A 17,683-nucleotide genomic window follows, 5' to 3' on the forward strand; every position below is an offset into this window, starting at 1 on the left:
TTCTTCTAAGCACATAAAAATCCTTAAATATATAATCAAATATTCAACAATATGTTGTTGTTTTAGTTTTTTATACAAATTTTCTTCGTTTGTTTGAATAATAAAAGATCATTTTTATGATCGTTAAGAAACAATAACAACAAAATAAAATTGTTTAATTTTCAAAATGCATGGAAATTTTAAAAACAAAATTTTATGCTGATTTATTTAGTTTTTTTCTTAAAGTTTTGCCAGACGTGATTGTATGTATTTTTCCGCTAACACACAATTTCCGAGTTCAATTTCCGTTACAAACATAAAAATAATTTAAAATAAAAAATTAATGTGTATAAAAAAGAGAAGGAATTTTGCAACAAACAGTTTCTTATACAAAGCAATTGTTTATTGTGATTTTTTCTGATAATTTATGATCAAGTAAACACATACAAATGTACATATTTATACTTAAATACAGTGAAGAACGAAAAGGTGATGGCGGTAAGATGAAAATGAAATCCATAGGCTATTCTGTTGACTAGTCTAGAGAGGTCTATTGATTGGTTTATGGAAGTCTATTAATTAGTATATTGACTTTTCTATGAACTAGCCTATGCACTGTTCTATGGTGTAGTCTATAGATGAATTAACTACTAGTCTAAGCACTAGTTTATTGATTACTTTGGGGTCATGTACAATGTATGTATGTAGTGTTATTTATTGACTAAAGTTTGGACTACTTCTGAAAATTTGTAAACTAATAATAAAAATATAATAAATTACAACAGCACTGAATTCTCCGTATTTTTTGACATTTCATCAAATATTTTCTTACAAAACGTGATTGATTGGTATATTTCAATAAATAATACTGAGCATAATCGCATAACAAATTTGAAAGCATTTGTATTTTAAATAACAAAACAAAAAAAAAAAACATTAGTATTTTGCCCTTCACTGCACCTACAAAATACTTATACCATTCGCTAATAAAAAAAATATATTGATGAAAATAAAATCAAGTTTCAGACAATTTTTCTTTCTTAAATTGTTGTTTATTATTTTGTTCTCTTTGGAAAATTTTACAGCAACAACAACAGTAATATTGTACCAAGAACATTGTTTATTATGTCCAAATGCTGTTGGATTATTTCTCCAAAATAGCGAAATTTTCATGAAATTAATATAATCAAAGAGTTATACTCGAATCGTATTTTTACAAACAATTTAGTTGGTTTTTTGAACAAACGATGCAAGGTTGCTAAGTAACGGAAAGAAAAAATCAAAAAATTAAAACAAATTTAAAGAAACAAAAAAAAAAAAAAAAATAAATAAATAAATTTAATAAATAATATACATATAATTGAATACTGTACAAATACAAGTGATAATGTGAATACTGTTAATTAATTGAAAGGATTTTTAATTTAAAACAAATTTTATATTAATCAATTTCCCTTGTATATAAAAAAAGTAAAACTAAAAAAATAATGGTTATGACAAGTGATATAAAATCTACGAATGCTGCTGCCACTACGAATTTAAAAAATGATATAAAATTTACCACAAATAATGTTGCTTCAGCGAATTTTAAAAACACCTCTATGTCATCGATCAGCACCGTTACAAGTAAAACGGAAACATCGACGACATTGGGTGATCCAAATATGGGCCCCATTAAAAAACGTCTTGAATCCATGACAGATGAAGAAATTATACAAAGAAATTTAAGGGAATTAATGGAGAAAAAGAATCGAGTAAGTTTAATTTATAAATGCAAACAAAAAAAATCAAACATAATGAAAAGCAGTCATTGAAAATTAAGATCAAGGAACAAAATTACTGCGCATTAATTCCAATATACATATTACGAATTTTAAAATTTAGTTTTTAATATATCGATTGTTTTAATGAATGGGAATAAATTATATTTTTGTTTACACATCCAATATATTTTATGGGTGTACAATGTACATACATATTTACAATCATTGCTCGTGGGCACAATATAAAATTTGTTTGGAAATTGGACAAAAAATGAACAATAAAGAAAAATTACTTTAGAAAGTTACTGAATTATAAGAATGTTTGTTAATAAACTCAAATTATTTGTCATAAATTTCATAGAGAGGCGATGATGCCCCTAGACATAATCGCAGAATACCAACCTTGACATTTTCCTTATATCTCTGATATTTTTGAAAAGATTTTGATAATATTAAGAATTACAGACAAACGTACACAACGCTAAATCGACTCGCTATCTATAAGAATTCAGAATATGGTTAAATTCAGTCAAATTTTGAACTCAATGAAACTGACTTATATTCACAAATATTTAATTTTTCGGGGAATTAAGATAATTTGTACCAATTTGAATTTATGATACTTTGATTCATAACTTACGATGTTTTAAATGTTCTTAGAGCCTGAAACAAATGAAGGTTTTGAACGGATTTGTAACCCTAGTTAAGTATTACTGATTTCTTAAATTTCGGTATTTTAGCGACAACGGTAGTAGTGCTTAAAACGATTGCTTGCGATTACCATTGAAAGCATTGATTCAAACATATAAAACCATTTACCTTTATGACATAACAATACATATATTTTGTGACTCTGTCTATAACACATGTATACATACATACATACATACATACATACATACATACATACATACATACATACATACATACATACATACATACATACATACATACATACATACATATGCATGTACATTCCCAGCAGCTCGAAAAAGAGTCAATGCATCAGAAAAAGACAGTGATTTCCACTCTTTTTAAACGAGGATGAAGATAATCGTCACTTTAGTGTCCCCTTGGTAAGCGAGAGAGTGGACACTTAAAATACAAACTTGAGCTTTTTGTCAGTCTCTTCGTAATCTATGGGGTGACGATTGGCTTCCTCGTAGGACAAGCACAGTCGGTGGTTAGGGGTAACCCTAATTGGTAAGTTTAATAGGTAGTTTGACACTGGCCGACCGAACTTCTAGGGTGGACTCAAAATGCAATGATGTTTAGTTCATGTTGTTGATGTTTCATGAATTTTTACATATTTCTAGCAAAAGATGTATGTATGTATTTGTAAATTTGGTATCATATAAAAGGTATTTGAAAGACGCTTCCGATATTGACAAATTTTAAAGGATTAAGCAGCGCCGAATGAGAATTTATCAATTACATTAGGTTTTCCAGATATCGCGTCATGATGTTTGAAAAAAAAAAAAACATTTTCGGTCATATTTGAGACGCTATAACAGCTTTATTCATCCGTCATCTGGAAGTTCAATCTGTCGACTTTAAAAGGTTTAACCATTCTTATGTCTTATTCTTTCTTCAAGAGGACAGATTCGGATTCAGCGCTACTTAATCCTTTAGAAAATTTTACTTTGGACTCTGGTCTGTGTTATAAAAATCATTTCCGTAACACAAAACGAAAAATCTCTATATGTATAGAGTTTTAATTGAAGAAATATTTAGGTTTGAATTTTTTTATTTCTTTAGTAAATAATTTCTATTAACTATAAGAGTATATTTTATTGGTGCATGAAAATTTCATTGTTTGTAGGGAAATTTTCAAAGTTTACATAAACTTTTTATAATGCATAGCTCAAATAAATTAGAACAATCTTGGTAAAAAAAAAAATAAATAGAACAAATAAATTAGAACAATCTTGTAAGAGAAAATTGTAATAATTACAATAAAAGTGAAATAATTTATATTATTACAAAATTTTAGAAAATCCCAAATAAATTTTGTTTATTTTCATTCAAGACATCTATCTATAACAACGAATTGAATGCAAATCAATAACATGTGACATGACCTAAAATCTATAAAAATAACTTAAGATTGTTTTAAAAACAAAAAATCTAAATTTGTTTAAAAAAATAAACAAAATTTGCAATAGAATAAATATATAGACAAAATTTATAGCGCAATTTATTTAAACTACAAAATAATAAAAATGTGAGGTAGACGCTTCACAAACAAAATATTTCAAAAATTTTGAAAAATAATTAAAACTGTTTAAGATTAGAGATTACAAATAACAAGCAATTCATCGTTATGGTATGAAAGTGGAGAAACAAAAGAGTGAACAAATTAAATTATTAAAAACTTAATAAACTACAAAAGTATGTAAACAATATTAAAATTGTCTATAATAATTATAAACTTATGGAACGATCGTCGATTGTTAGGATGAAAAGCAAAGTGGCGTGATGTGTTTGGGTGCATGTTTGTAATATTCATTTTTCACATAATTTTTAAAGGTGTTGAAAATAAGATATTTTGTTGTTGGTGTTTTTTTTTTCGATGATGATCTATTTTTTCCAGTTTATAAAAAGATTTTTACATATGTACAATTTTTTATCTTAGTTTGCTTTTATGATCACCATATGATTGAACGAATGAATGTTTTTTATTCTTAATTAATTTTAGGAAGAACGCAAGGCCAATGGTCGTTTGGTAGCAGTAATTTTGGCTTCATTAGTCATATTTTTAGCGATTTATCATGCATGGATACGTAACCCTGAAAACAAATTGGCTGGTGTTTTAGTACCGGCCGTTATAATGTTGTCATTTGGTGGTTGGGTTGTGGTCTTGGCTAAACGTGATAAAGCCAGAAGACAAATGTTTGTAAGTATGGGAAATAAAATAAATAATCTTAAGTTTTAACTGATCTTCAAAATCTATTTCTGTTATATTAATGCAGAATTAATTTATATTACTTGTAGGAAAAATATTTGGAAGAAGTGGCCATAAAAAATAAACAAGAATTAGAAGCAAAATCCAAATCCAAGTCTAAAAAGTCGCATGATAAAAAATTATCCAACGAAATATTATTGCATTTTGAAAATGAAATTAATAAAGATCACTTGTCAACGGCTACCACATCGATACTCAAAAACAATGATCATCGTAAACATCGCAAACACAGAAATGCTTCGAACAGTGATGGTTACAGTACCACCTCCTCATCAAGTTCTAAGAAATCATCACATTATGCCACCAAAGATTTGCGCGTTAAAAGACCTAGTATAAGACAAAAACTTTTTCGACAATCTGGCATCTATCACATGCCAAATACGACAGTAAATGCCACACAAACTCTGGTACAGGCTGTCATTAGCACACCGGTACCACAGTGTGCCCAACCTCTGATAAGTGCAGCGCCTCCAAAAACATTGATGGAAAAGAAACGTAAACGTTTGCAAAGATTGGACGCTTTACAAGTGCCTGCAATGGTGCGTATGAGTTCGGCACCATAAAATCCAAAGAAAAAAAAAAAAAACAATCATACGCTCTAGGTTTTAAATTAATGAATATAATGTGGTTGAGTGTAAACGTCATGTGCTGGTGGCGTACACAGCATCCTTAATAAATATGTATAAAAACAGGAAATGAATAAAAAATAGTATAAATATATTTAAAAATAATGTTGTTTATAAATTTAACTTGTGTTTTTTCGCCTTTTATTATCATTTTGATTTATTTTAATTATAATGTTTTTATATATGCAACTTTTATACAAAAACGATTTCTTTTTTAATAAAGAAAAAAATTAAAAAAATTGCTGACAATGAACTCGCAAACAAATTCAATTAATGTTTTCTAGGAATATTATTGTACACTGCACTACCCATTAAACTGCATTATCACACGTAACATAAACAAGAAAATATGTAGAGGTAAATGACCTATCTATCTATCTATCTATCTATCTATCTATCTATCTATCTATCTATCTATCTATCTATCTATCTATCTATCTATCTATCTATCTATCTATCTATCTATCTATCTATCTATCTATCTATCTATCTATCTATCTATTTATCTATCTATCTATCTATCTATCTATCTATCTATCTATCTATCTATCTATCTATCTATCTATCTATCTATCTATCTATCTATCTATCTATCTATCTATCTATCTATCTATCTATCTATCTATCTATCTATCTATCTATCTATCTATCTATCTATCTATCTATCTATCTATCTATCTATCTATCTATCTATCTATCTATCTATCTATCTATCTATCTATCTATCTATCTATCTATCTATCTATCTATCTATCTATCTATCTATCTATCTATCTATCTATCTATCTATCTATCTATCTATCTATCTATCTATCTATCTATCTATCTACTACCTGAGTATCGTATCTTATCATTTTTTTATTTTTCAATAAACTTGAACATATACAAATTTGTTTTGTTCAATCGTTCTTTTATTTCAATCATTTCTATTTATTTTTGCTATTTGGCATTTTATTTGTTTTAATGATTTCATTTAAACATTTTTTTGGTACCGACTCCCTGTTTATTGTTTTTATTTATATTATTTTCTTTTCCAAATTTCAATAGACATATGGGCAGATCATTTTGTTTTATTTTTTTACTTAATTTAATTGTTTATACTTGTGGCTTAAGTATAAAACAAAAAAAAATTATTATGTTATTAGATTTTTTAGCGGTTGGTTTATAAAAAGGAAAAAACATTTCAACTGATTAATTTATTATATTAGTAGAGTTTATATTTGCATAAAAAACAAAACACTTAATTAAATTGTTTATATTCTTGCATACAAAGAGAGTAGGTGCCATCGCAATTAATTAATTGATGAATTTAGTTAAAATAAATACAAATTTTGAATTATAATTGAAAAAAAAAAAATTTATGAAAAAATAATATTTATAATAGCTAATAGAAAGAAAATGCAAAAAATAGAATTTTAATTTGTATGAATAATTAAAAAAAATTAAACTTTTAAAAAGGGCAACTCAACATTTCTGTATAAATATAACTACAAATTAATAAAATTAAAATTCTTCAAATTTATCTTACTACTAACTCACATGTACATATAAATGTTTTTAAATAATTATTACGAATTAAAAATATGTTCCATACTACACAGTGGTGGTGGGTGTCTCTAATAAATAATTTTTATACACCATCGTTTTTATTATTTATTAAATGTACAGTTTTTTCGCCTGCCCCCTCAAATCACATGAAAATTACCTTGTCGAAACAAAAAAATAATTCAACCTGAACGTTTTTTCCCCTTCAGCTTCCTTTAGATTTAACTCTACAGACAGATTACAAATTTGTAATATAAACATGTTTACAATTGTTTATTTTATTTTTTTTTTTGCAAGAAAATGCATCGATCGTTAGATTTCAATTGCATTGTTCACCCAAAAATATTTTCTATTACCGATTCGTTGGTTAGATCGTTTCTTTATTTCGTGTTTGTATATTTTTTTAACAAAATTATTATTTAGTGAAAAGTTAATTGATCCTAAGTATTTGAGAAATTACAAAGAAAAACGATCGTTAATACATGTGCAAAGTGTTCTGCATGTGTTTATATTAAAAATATCTTATATTGGCTCTTCAAATCATGCGTTTTAATTTTGTAAATTTTTTGAACATCATAAATTTAATTAGTATTTTTTTTTTTGGAAAAACATATCACGTAGAAAGCGGAAATTGGTTTTTTGGTTTTAAATTTCTTTTAAAAAATGTGTATAGTTAAATACACAATATTTTGTTTTATTTACCAGGAATATATTTTTGAAAATTCCCGTGGTAAATTTCGTCTCAATTTCATTAAACGATTTCTTTAGTAAACTTTTGTTTAATAAAATTCTATACATTTTCTGATTCCCAAGTTATTTACTTTGAAAATAAAAAACGATGAATGAAATTAGAGTGATCTACCCTCCTATGGTTAACTAACATCGACTTACGAAGAAATAATAATATCACAATTTTCTATACATTCGGAAAATTAAATCAAATTGATTACTAGAAATGTGGTAACATAATTCTAATATTCTTTCGTTTTAAAGATTTCTTTGAAGTTTGAATGGTCAGTCGCCTATTTACGGAACTAATAACAATTAAATTTTTTAATATAAACATTTTAATATAAATTAAGTATGTATATTTATATTAAAATGTTGCAAGTATATTGAAATTTTCATAAAATAAGAAAACGACTTTTGATGGAAAACTGAAGTGATCACAGATTATTTAATAAAAACCATATAATTTATCAATTAAATCAGCTCACATGTTCATTGATATGCTGAATACCCATTCATCTCTCAATAACGGTATAATTATTCCACACATTTGCTTTCTATATTTATACTGTACCTACAATTATTACTAACACTGCCAAAATACATACAAATCATACCAAATAAAACAACTATGTCCGGTTGATTTATTTAGTAAACTGACATCGGGCACGTACATCTGGTTGGAAAAAATGAGAATTTAAGAAGCGAAAAAGCGAAATAATTTTTAAAATTTAACACCTAAATAAAATAAGCTAACAGAATGAACACCTTAAAGCTCTCAACAAACGCTTTGAAAGTCAACAATGCTGCTGTCATAAGGAGTAGTAATCAGTTAAAACAACAGCAATTGTGGTGTTTAAAACGTGCAGCAAACTATTCCACAGCTGTCTTTATACGTAACATTGGCAGTCCAACTCAAGCAGCCACGATTTACAGCAATAAGGACAGTTTTAAAACACAGAGTTTGCTTTGGCCACAATTACAAAATCATGCCTGTGCACCCATCTACAATACACGCTGTCAATTTGGCACAAAGAATGCACCCGATAGAGCCAATAAGTCTGATACCAAATCAGCCGCCATCACCGATGTGGACTTATTTGGTGAAGCCTCCAAATTGGGTTTATTTGCTAAGTTTAAGTTAATGTATAAGAAGTACTGGTATGTCTTGATTCCAGTGCATGTGGTGACCTCTGCTGGTTGGATGTGTGGCTTCTATTATCTGTCAAAAAGGTGAGTAAAGGTCATGTGTTATCTATCAAAACTCTTTTAAACATAACTTTAAATTTTAGCGGAGTGGATGTACCCTCTCTTTTACAATATATACATTTAAGTGAAACCATCATAGAAAAAGTGCAAAGTTCTAATTTGGGTCATTGGGCAGTGGCATATTTGTGCTATAAGGTAGCCACTCCCGTACGTTATGCAGTCACTTTGGGTAAGTGTTACGAATTGCTTAAAAAAACAATTTTCTAAAAGCTTTTTCCTTAAAATTACAGGCGGCACCACCGTTTCTATCAAGTACTTAGTACAACAGGGTCATATCAAACCAATACCCACTAAAGAGGAATTTGTACGCATGTATGAAGAGCAAAAAGCCCATCGAGCTGCTGTTAAGGCTAATGCCGAAAAAGAACAACAACAGCAGCAACAAGATCAAAAAAATAAATGATTTTGTCACATACACTGCAAATTTAAATCGAACTCTCCCAAATAGAGCCAAAGAACAAAATTTGCAGTGAGTTTGCTAAAATTAAATGAAATACTATAATCCACATGAGTCAATGAAATCTAAATTTCAAATACTCATCATCCTGCTACAACCCCTTTCCTTAAAAACCCTAAAGAATCTTTTTAAATGAATACAAAAAACTCTTACAACATAAAGATGTCTAATAATGGAAAGTGTTTTTGTTATTTTTTTTCCCTTAAAAGAGATTGTCCTTATGGAGCTGAGAGTGTTAAGAATGTAATGTAAAATGATATCCTTCGAAAAAAAATTTATATTTTTTTAATATTTATAAGCAGAGTTTTGTTAATTTGAGCTCTCTGGCTTAAAATCTACAAAACCTTATTGTTTTAGGTTTGGTATTATTTGTTAAAGCAAATGGTTTTTGATGAGAAGATTTTGTGGCAAAGAGAGTTTTGCAAAAAAATTTTATTTCTTTTTTTTTGTTTAAATTAACAAATCTGCAAAATGCCTAAGTTTAAATTTGTTAATGTTATTTTTTAACAATGAAACGTATATATTTAATAACTATACTATGCTAAATAATTAATCATTTAAAATGATGTTAAAATAGAAATATTTGAAAAAAACTATGCTGATTGTTTTATTAACTTTTTTAAATACTGTTTTCAGATAAAACTGCAAATTAAGTAAAATCTTATAGTATAGAGTATGAATTTTATTATAATATTTATGCAAATTTTTAAAATCTCCATAAATTAAAAAAAAAATTTAGAAAACACAAAACACGTTTATTTCACATTATTAGCAGATTACTTATCAACAGTTCCTTCCAACAATTCAGCCCTTTGAAATATAGGTTTTGTTGTGAGAATATTAAAATCTAAATGTTGTACTCGTCCCTCCTTCTTACGACGATAATCTAACATTAAATCTTTAAAGATTTGAAAATTACTAAACGAATACAATAATTCGAAAATTTCGGAATCAACAAATCCCAAAGAATTTGTTGTAGAGTCATAAGAGCTACAATTAAAAATAAAGGTTTTAAATCAAGTTTTAGTTTATATTCATTCCTATTTTCCAATCTTACTTTAATTCCTGAGCAAATTTTTCCATATCGAAATCCTCCATACATTTGTTTAACTCTTCCATAAAGAATGTTTCAAATGTTGTGGTGTATTCCTCAAATACATCCATATATTCCAATTTGTTTTCTTCATTATACTCGAATTTAGACCAATTTCTTTCCAAGAATTGTTCGTGTAAATTTTGAAATGTGTCGCTTAGAACAATATCTTCTATATGACCAATGACTTGATCGAAATATTCATTTACCGTTGTTTGGCAAACAATATCGATGTTTGTCTCTTCGCTATCACTATAATCCATGGTAAAAATATAATTTTATTGAGTTCTTTTTTTATCAAAGAATAACTTTTTTTATTATTTTATTTTTTTATAAATTTGTAAATACTTGTTTACTTAATGTCAACAAAGGTTTCCAAGGCAACCATAAAAAATTTAACAGGTGTGGAAAACTGTATTAAAAAATTTCTTCCACTAAATTTTATTGTCAGTTTAAAATAACAAACACCAAATGTTCACCAACGTCTGTAGAGGATTAGTACATAGATTAATCAATAAACCGGTCCATAGACTGGTAACTATACTATTACTTTAACTATTTAATAGGCTTCTTCATATGCAGTCATTCCCTAACTAATCTACGGTCTATTAACTAGTCAAGAGAATAGCCCATAGACTCGACAATAGTCTATTGACAGTCTAGCACATGAACTAGTCACAATAGACAAATCTATGGACTAGAATCTATAAAATACATAGAATGGTCTATATGCTAGTCGATAGACTGGTTTAGATTAGTTCTTAGACATTTCTATAGACTAGTACATAGACAAATAAAAAAGTTAATTACTTTTAATTAAAAACTTGTTCATTTTATTAATTAATTGTTAAGTTTATTAATAATATGATCATTTTATTAATTTTTTTCCAATTTATTAAAAACTAACATTTTATATTACAAATATTAACAATTAAATGCATAAATTTGCAAACCACAGCCATATAGCAAACAAACATCGGAATCGGCTAAAGCTACACCTTTAATATCGGCCACACATGAGTAAAAACTATCCACAACTTCACCTGTTTTCAAATCAAGTTTATGCAGCATCTGATCCACACCGCTGGTAAACCCATATAGACCACAGGAACTCAAGGCACTAGCGCAGACTTGAGCGGTATGTAAATAAGGTTTATGGAATTCATTTAATATCACAAAGTCCAAATTTTTGACTGACAATTCCGTATAAGAAACAGCTTGATCATCACCACCACTTAAAATTTTTAAACAATTATTTGAGGAATTATATAAAACGGCGAGACCATTTATGCCACTAGAGTGATGCTGCAACTGATGACAACATTTCGAAATTTTACTATCATAGAACTTTAAAAGGCCATCAGTGGCGGCCACTATAATTAAATCTAAATCAGCTAAATATTTCAATTGTAGAATGCATTTGCCATAGAAGTACTGTGTTTGCAACTGGGTTTCCATGGTTTTTAAATTAAGTTTTAAATGTCTTATAAAACCATCGGAACAACCCACATAAATTTCATATTCCTCCTTATTTACAGATTTAACGTCCAAAGCCATTAAACGAGTCTCGGGATCAAAATTATATTCTTTATCATTGGTTTTATTGCTGCTATCCGGTTTTAAAGTATAATTAATCAATTCGTTTATGTGGTAACTACTACAGTTTACTTTCGAAACACAAAGTTGGGCCCGACCGCCTCCAGAAAATATTAAGAATTCATTGTCATTTAAAGGTAAAAGTTTAAGGGCTCTTATATTCGATATATGATTATGTAATTCTTTGCTCTCCTTAAGACCATTTAATGGGTTGAAGGTATGAACTTTTAACAGATTATCATCTCCCGCTGTTACTACTATTTGCGATGAATGGGAAGTTTTGGGTAATATTTCCATTATATTGCAGGGTGCTATATGCCAACGTTTAGCCAAAGGTAAAGTGGTTAACTCTTTGTTTAATAAAGGCATTTCGTAAAAACGTACTCTTTTATTTTTGATAAATGCTAGAGAAATTTTAAAGTCCTTGGAATTTATCATAAAATGCCAACATCTGTGACCACCACCGCAGGGCAACTGCAGCAGAAAATCAAATTCTTTACACCAAGCCACAAAATGATTGTCATTAAATCCTAGATATAAATCCAAATCATTATAGCACTTTTCAATATATTCAACCCAGGAAACGGGTATAATTTGGCGTGAGCAAGTTTGCATTGTGGCATTAATTAAGTCAATTGAGAAGATATTTAGAGCACCATCATGGCCAGTAGAGCGTATTAAGGCCGAGTTCAAGGTTTCTTGCAGACAGTGTAGATTAGTGGCTCCTAAATTGCCATGAGGGTGTTTTATGATTTGTTTTAAATCGTAATTATTGGTTTCTTGTAGAAGCTGATACAGCAGCAAATTGCCTTGTCTATTGCTTATTACTATATATTGTTGCTGCTGCAGTTTTACAGCCGTTGTCAGCCAAGGTTCCTTGCATTTGGGCAATTCCAAAGTTTGTTTATTATTTAGCGAGTCTTCAAATATTAAACAATTGCCTTGATCATCACATAATAAATATTGCTGTTTGCTAAAGAACACAAAACTTCTTATTACACTCTTAAGCAACTCCTCATCATGTAATAGTATAAACTCTCCACTGTTCTCTTGACATTCTAAGATAATCAAACGTTTGTAGCCACATATAGCTATACGATTTTCAAATACTTCCATTACCGTACATTTAAAATTTACTGTTATTGGCACTTTTTCCCAATTAAGCCATTCCTCTCCCTTATGTATGGAGGTCATTAAATTATTTTGATTTGTTACTCCTATTAAATGTTTAGCATTTAGAAATTTTATTTTTGCTATATATTCCGTAGCAGCTCCCTCTGTTAGTGCTGGTAAAAGAGTTTCCTTTTGGGGTAGTTGAGTTTCTTGCAGCACTCGGCTTAAACCAAAAGCCACTAAATTTCCTATAGAGCCAATGGTGTAAATGGTTTTAGTATTATTGTCGTAGACAAAATTCCAAATTGTGGCTCCATATTGCTGGCGTCTTTTAAACAGAAGTTGTCCATTTTTATGCCATAGACAAAAGTACGAATCCTCCCCCACACTGAGAGCATAAATATTGGGACCTATAGACATGCAACAGCAGTTTTTAATTTAATATACATACACATTTTTGTTTTTTAATCACAATGCTTATTCAAATTTCGTCTGAAATTTCAGAAGGTAAAACTCACCATTTTTTATAATACGTCCTTGAAAAACTCTAGCCACATGACCATAACCACTTGATAAAGCTCGCAGCTTCGCATCAGTCCAGTTGCCTTCAGAAGAAAATTCAACTTTCCACCATTTTATGGCACGATCATCGCTGGTGGTTATAAGACATTGCGAAGACTGGTCATAATCAATTGAAAATATAACACCATTATGGGCCGAAATACGGTGTAATAAAGGTGCTGCTTTAGGTTTTAAAGGCTCTTCCTTATTTTCCTCATTCTGTTTAGGTTGCCAGATAAGCAGCTCTCCAAAAGCATTACCAGCAAATACCACCAATTCATCCCAATTTTTGCCATATAAATGTGCACAATATAATGTTGACTTGTCGGTGCAAGAGACCCGCTCCTTAAGTTCGCATTTGTTTTCTTTAACATTTAAAGAAAATCTCAATATTATGCTATGAGCTGTTAGCAGCACAATTTCTTCTTGGTCTGCATTCACAAACAAACCACAACTAATCCAATCACTTAATTCTGCCCTATAAAATTCTCTGAATTCATAGTTTTCACTATATTCCAGTAAAGCAAACTCCTTTTCACCATAAACTAATAACAGTTTAACATCAGGCTGTGTGGACTTCCTTATGCAATGCACTTTATTTGTAAGTTTTATGTCCAGCACTTCTGTCTCAAACACGTTTTCTTGTTTGGGATTCCTTCTATACAAATGTAATTCGTTGCCTTTACCTTTGGATTTGTGGAAATAAAATACATTATTTTGGGTATTTGCAAGCAATTATTTATGGACTTACTGGTTAATATGGTAAAATTATCCAGGATTTCAATGGCTATTGAATCGGTCACAGTTTCTATTACTTTGCCCATGTTGTCATTTTGACATTTCAAAAATGTAAAAATTTGGAATACAAGTCGTATTTTGTTGTGCGAGAAGCATACAGATATCTTTCATATGTCAAATCACATATGAAAAAATTGACATTTATTGAAACCACATAGAAATATTTTCACAAATTGTCACTTGCTGTCACCTCATTCAAGTTGCTAGAGAGAGAGTTACTGCGAATAAGCAGAATTTGCTGTGCACCTCACACAAACACGAGTATTTCTTATGGGACCTAGGCTGCTGCGTATCCCTAGGGCCACTTTCATTTGACGCAGCACATATAAAAAATATAATATTGCTGTGCACCGCTTGATGAAATTTCTGTGCACAGCAGATTGTTCTCTGGAATTTAATGTTGTCAACAAATGTTTAAGAACACAAGTTGAATCACAACATGTTTATTGTTTATATTATTATTGGTATTTAATACTTTTTTTGCAACTCTGTATTTTCTCATCATCTTAACAGCTGATCGTCGTTTTTAGATACGAAAACCGTTTGGTTGTCTACTAACAACCGTTAAGTAATGATTTTAAATTAAAATAACTTCATAGTTGCAAAATTATTTTCTGTTCAGGAATTTTTAATATTTGCTGTGTTTTGTTGCTATTATTGAATATTAACGATCAAAGTTAGCAACAAAACGAACATTACCTGACTTGGCATCACCTCGCAGAAAAAATCAGCTAAATCTTGAAATTAATTACAATATCTTGAAAATGTTTGTTCATTTGTTAATTTTTTGTAATTTAAATTTAATTTTAAAATATTTTTTTATTATTTGACATCCACACATTCATATTTGTATTTTTATTTTTGAATTGGTAGCACTTTTATCGAAGTTAAAATTAACTTGTATAATTTTACACGTTAACTCCTAACGTGTATAAATTTTAAATTTATATGAAATTGCCTTTGAACGTTAGCAGCAAAACACAACTATTGTTGTTTCAAATTAATATCTAGTTGGGCAAAGTTATAAAAATCTTTATCTTCTGAATTTGAAAAAATAAAGTTATTCGGTAGTAAAATAATTAGCTTTCTTCCAATATAAAAAGTATTTTGAAATGTTTATTTCGTTTTCATAAACGGTATTTTGTCTATTACAAAATATTATATCATTGCTAATTTTAATTTAATTGAAACAATCATGAACAATATTCATTTTAGTTGGAAGAAAATTTACTAAAAGAAAATAATAAAAATAAGTAAAAATTACTTTTCTAAATAAAGTGTCGGTCAAAAATGGACTTAAATTTACAAAATTTAGATTCTGTTTCAATAACTCACTTATGTGAACACAGAATATAGAAGTGTATGTACTTTTTAAATATTATAAGAGTTTGTCTTTTACTAACTAACTAACTAACTAACTAACTAACTAACTAACTAACTAACTAACTAACTAAATAAATAACTAAGTAACCAAAAATTGTTTCAATACTATAATTCTGATACAGCTTAACCCATTAAACGTCAAGGTCAAAAACTACATCCCACTATAAGTAGGGTATTCTATTTTTTTGTTTTAAAGCTTTAAGTACTTATATATGTAACTGCATTTTGTTAAAACTTGTACTGAATATTTAATTTCAATTAATTTTTTTTAATATTTTACGACATTTTATTTTTTTTGATTTTGTATTCAATTTCAACTTAAGCAGCAAAATATATTTTATTTCAGTGATATTATTCTGCGCAGAAATAAATATACGTAGGAACGAACGAGTGTACGTTCGTACACCTCCTCTCCATATAAGTACAAACCGATAGAAATTCATATAAAGAAATCAAGTCACACGACTTATGGCTGGTGAATAACGTGATTTCAAATTTTACGAGCGAACATTGTTTTAACATCGCAGACTTGTACGTATTGCGTTAAATATTGAACATTTATAAATGAAACTGAATTATGCTAACGTGTCAGTGACTGACTGGAATTGTTGCGTCAGACGTTCATTCAGACAGGCAGTCGGTGGATACGAATAAGAATTTATACATATACAAAATATACACATGTGTAGAAATAAAAAATACAAAACCAAATATGAGAAAAAGAGCGTCTTTGAAAGTATATAAAATTTAACAACGTACTCAATGATTTTTTTTAAATTCTCTGTAATTATGCAGTATTATTTACTATTTATTTATGTAGACCATAATTTTATGCTTTTCTTTTTCATTTTTTTTTAGCAGAACGAGCCCCTCTTTACTATATACTCTTCAATATTTATGTATTTATGTTTTTTATATTCTTTTTAATACAGTTCTTTCTATTTATATTTTTGTTGTTTCATTTTATGTGGAATTAATTTCATAAGATCCATGTGAAATTTCAAACACGTGCTATTTTTAAATTATGTTGCCAAGTAGTTTTGTTGCCAGTTTCAAATTTGACATTTATTAAAACCGAATTTAAAAGCATTTTATGTAAATATGAGCGAAGTACGTACAAGTCGGAATTGAAACGAGTTTTACGAACTTTATTGGTATTTTTAGATTTCTGTTGTTATCGTCGTCAAATGTGCTTTCAATAAATGAAGAGAGTTTTAATCTGTTTATTATACGGTCTGTGTCTGGCGGGTATTAAAAAAGTACTACGTAGATTGTGAAAAATTTACATTTATGCCTGAATTAATGTTAATTAACCGCCAATGGCGACAACGCTGTAATCTATTAAAAACTATTTTGCAAAATAATAATGAGTTCATGGGTTTATATTACAGAATACCCTACTTTCCTTAAGGATTTATATATATATATCGAGCCCTTTTTGCAAAATGGACGTAAGCGACATAATTTTCGATTTTTTTATAGAAATCTATAATTTAGGTCTATTAGCATCATCTCTGAAAATTTCGTAGCTATAGATCCAATAGTTTCAACTTTACAAGAAAAAGAAAAAAGAGGTAAGTACACATTTATTTTCTGTTTATGAATTTTGTAACAGCAAGGTGTCGGTTACGTCTAAATTTTCTTTTAAAATATATTAAATTATAGAAAAATTTTGAACAAATTAACGTATTAAATTTGTTTGTGAGTGAAATGCCACATATCTGAGTATAATTATTATAAATTCATGTAATTATCACTATGCTATTGCAATTTATGTGCTGAAATTTATAATTTTCTATAACTTTT

General features: G+C 28.6%; 5 protein-coding genes across 6 annotated transcripts in view; 2 read left to right on the forward strand and 3 right to left on the reverse strand.

The window, feature by feature from the left end:
- The window catches only part of LOC119607078 (mRNA-capping enzyme), a 35,616-nt gene that overhangs the window by 3,438 nt on the left and 14,495 nt on the right, over window positions 1–17,683 (reverse strand). The gene's annotated exons all lie outside the window — the stretch shown is intronic.
- Window positions 1,063–5,463, forward strand: LOC119607081. The gene is made up of 3 exons (XM_037960844.1): window positions 1,063–1,733; window positions 4,441–4,638; window positions 4,737–5,463. Exons 1-3 carry the CDS (start codon window positions 1,467–1,469, stop codon window positions 5,268–5,270), a joined length of 999 nt encoding a protein of 332 aa, XP_037816772.1. The 5' UTR covers window positions 1,063–1,466; the 3' UTR covers window positions 5,271–5,463.
- LOC119607082 (uncharacterized protein C18orf19 homolog A) lies at window positions 8,217–9,909 on the forward strand. The gene is made up of 3 exons (XM_037960845.1): window positions 8,217–8,840; window positions 8,900–9,045; window positions 9,107–9,909. Exons 1-3 carry the CDS (start codon window positions 8,368–8,370, stop codon window positions 9,277–9,279), a joined length of 792 nt encoding a protein of 263 aa, XP_037816773.1. The 5' UTR covers window positions 8,217–8,367; the 3' UTR covers window positions 9,280–9,909.
- Window positions 9,985–17,415, reverse strand: LOC119607083 (ADP-ribosylation factor-like protein 2-binding protein). Its single transcript, XM_037960846.1, has 3 exons — window positions 16,683–17,415; window positions 10,391–10,678; window positions 9,985–10,323 (listed from the first exon to the last, which is right to left on the reverse strand). Exons 1-3 carry the CDS (start codon window positions 16,700–16,702, stop codon window positions 10,110–10,112), a joined length of 522 nt encoding a protein of 173 aa, XP_037816774.1. The 5' UTR covers window positions 16,703–17,415; the 3' UTR covers window positions 9,985–10,109.
- Window positions 11,236–14,877, reverse strand: LOC119607077 (WD repeat-containing protein 6). Its single transcript, XM_037960834.1, has 3 exons — window positions 14,448–14,877; window positions 13,654–14,382; window positions 11,236–13,545 (listed from the first exon to the last, which is right to left on the reverse strand). The coding sequence occupies exons 1-3, from the start codon at window positions 14,518–14,520 to the stop codon at window positions 11,351–11,353; spliced, it is 2,997 nt and encodes a 998-aa protein (XP_037816762.1). The 5' UTR covers window positions 14,521–14,877; the 3' UTR covers window positions 11,236–11,350.

This window comes from Lucilia sericata, unplaced genomic scaffold (assembly GCF_015586225.1).
Source record: "Lucilia sericata isolate MDLA Ls3-8-SP2 unplaced genomic scaffold, ASM1558622v1 Contig000655F_arrow, whole genome shotgun sequence".
In the NCBI taxonomy this organism is placed as follows: domain Eukaryota; kingdom Metazoa; phylum Arthropoda; class Insecta; order Diptera; family Calliphoridae; genus Lucilia; species Lucilia sericata.

Excerpts from the sequence above, each read along its gene's own strand:
- LOC119607083 (XM_037960846.1), bottom strand. The coding sequence starts at position 16,702 with ATGGTCTACATAAATAAATA. Across the intron at positions 10,679-16,682 it reads ATGGTCTACATAAATAAATA|TGATAGCGAAGAGACAAACA; the intron begins GTAAATAATACT and ends CATGGATTATAG. Across the intron at positions 10,324-10,390 it reads AAATTTGCTCAGGAATTAAA|CTCTTATGACTCTACAACAA; the intron begins GTAAGATTGGAA and ends TTTTAATTGTAG.
- LOC119607077 (XM_037960834.1), bottom strand. The coding sequence starts at position 14,520 with ATGGGCAAAGTAATAGAAACTGTGACCGATTCAATAGCCATTGAAATC. Across the intron at positions 14,383-14,447 it reads TAATTTTACCATATTAACCA|GTAAAGGCAACGAATTACAT; the intron begins GTAAGTCCATAA and ends ACAAATCCAAAG. Across the intron at positions 13,546-13,653 it reads AGGACGTATTATAAAAAATG|GTCCCAATATTTATGCTCTC; the intron begins GTGAGTTTTACC and ends GCATGTCTATAG.
- LOC119607082 (XM_037960845.1), top strand. The coding sequence starts at position 8,368 with ATGAACACCTTAAAGCTCTCAACAAACGCTTTGAAAGTCAACAATGCT. Across the intron at positions 8,841-8,899 it reads TTCTATTATCTGTCAAAAAG|CGGAGTGGATGTACCCTCTC; the intron begins GTGAGTAAAGGT and ends TTTAAATTTTAG. Across the intron at positions 9,046-9,106 it reads ACGTTATGCAGTCACTTTGG|GCGGCACCACCGTTTCTATC; the intron begins GTAAGTGTTACG and ends TTAAAATTACAG.
- LOC119607081 (XM_037960844.1), top strand. The coding sequence starts at position 1,467 with ATGGTTATGACAAGTGATATAAAATCTACGAATGCTGCTGCCACTACG. Across the intron at positions 1,734-4,440 it reads TAATGGAGAAAAAGAATCGA|GAAGAACGCAAGGCCAATGG; the intron begins GTAAGTTTAATT and ends AATTAATTTTAG. Across the intron at positions 4,639-4,736 it reads AAGCCAGAAGACAAATGTTT|GAAAAATATTTGGAAGAAGT; the intron begins GTAAGTATGGGA and ends TATTACTTGTAG.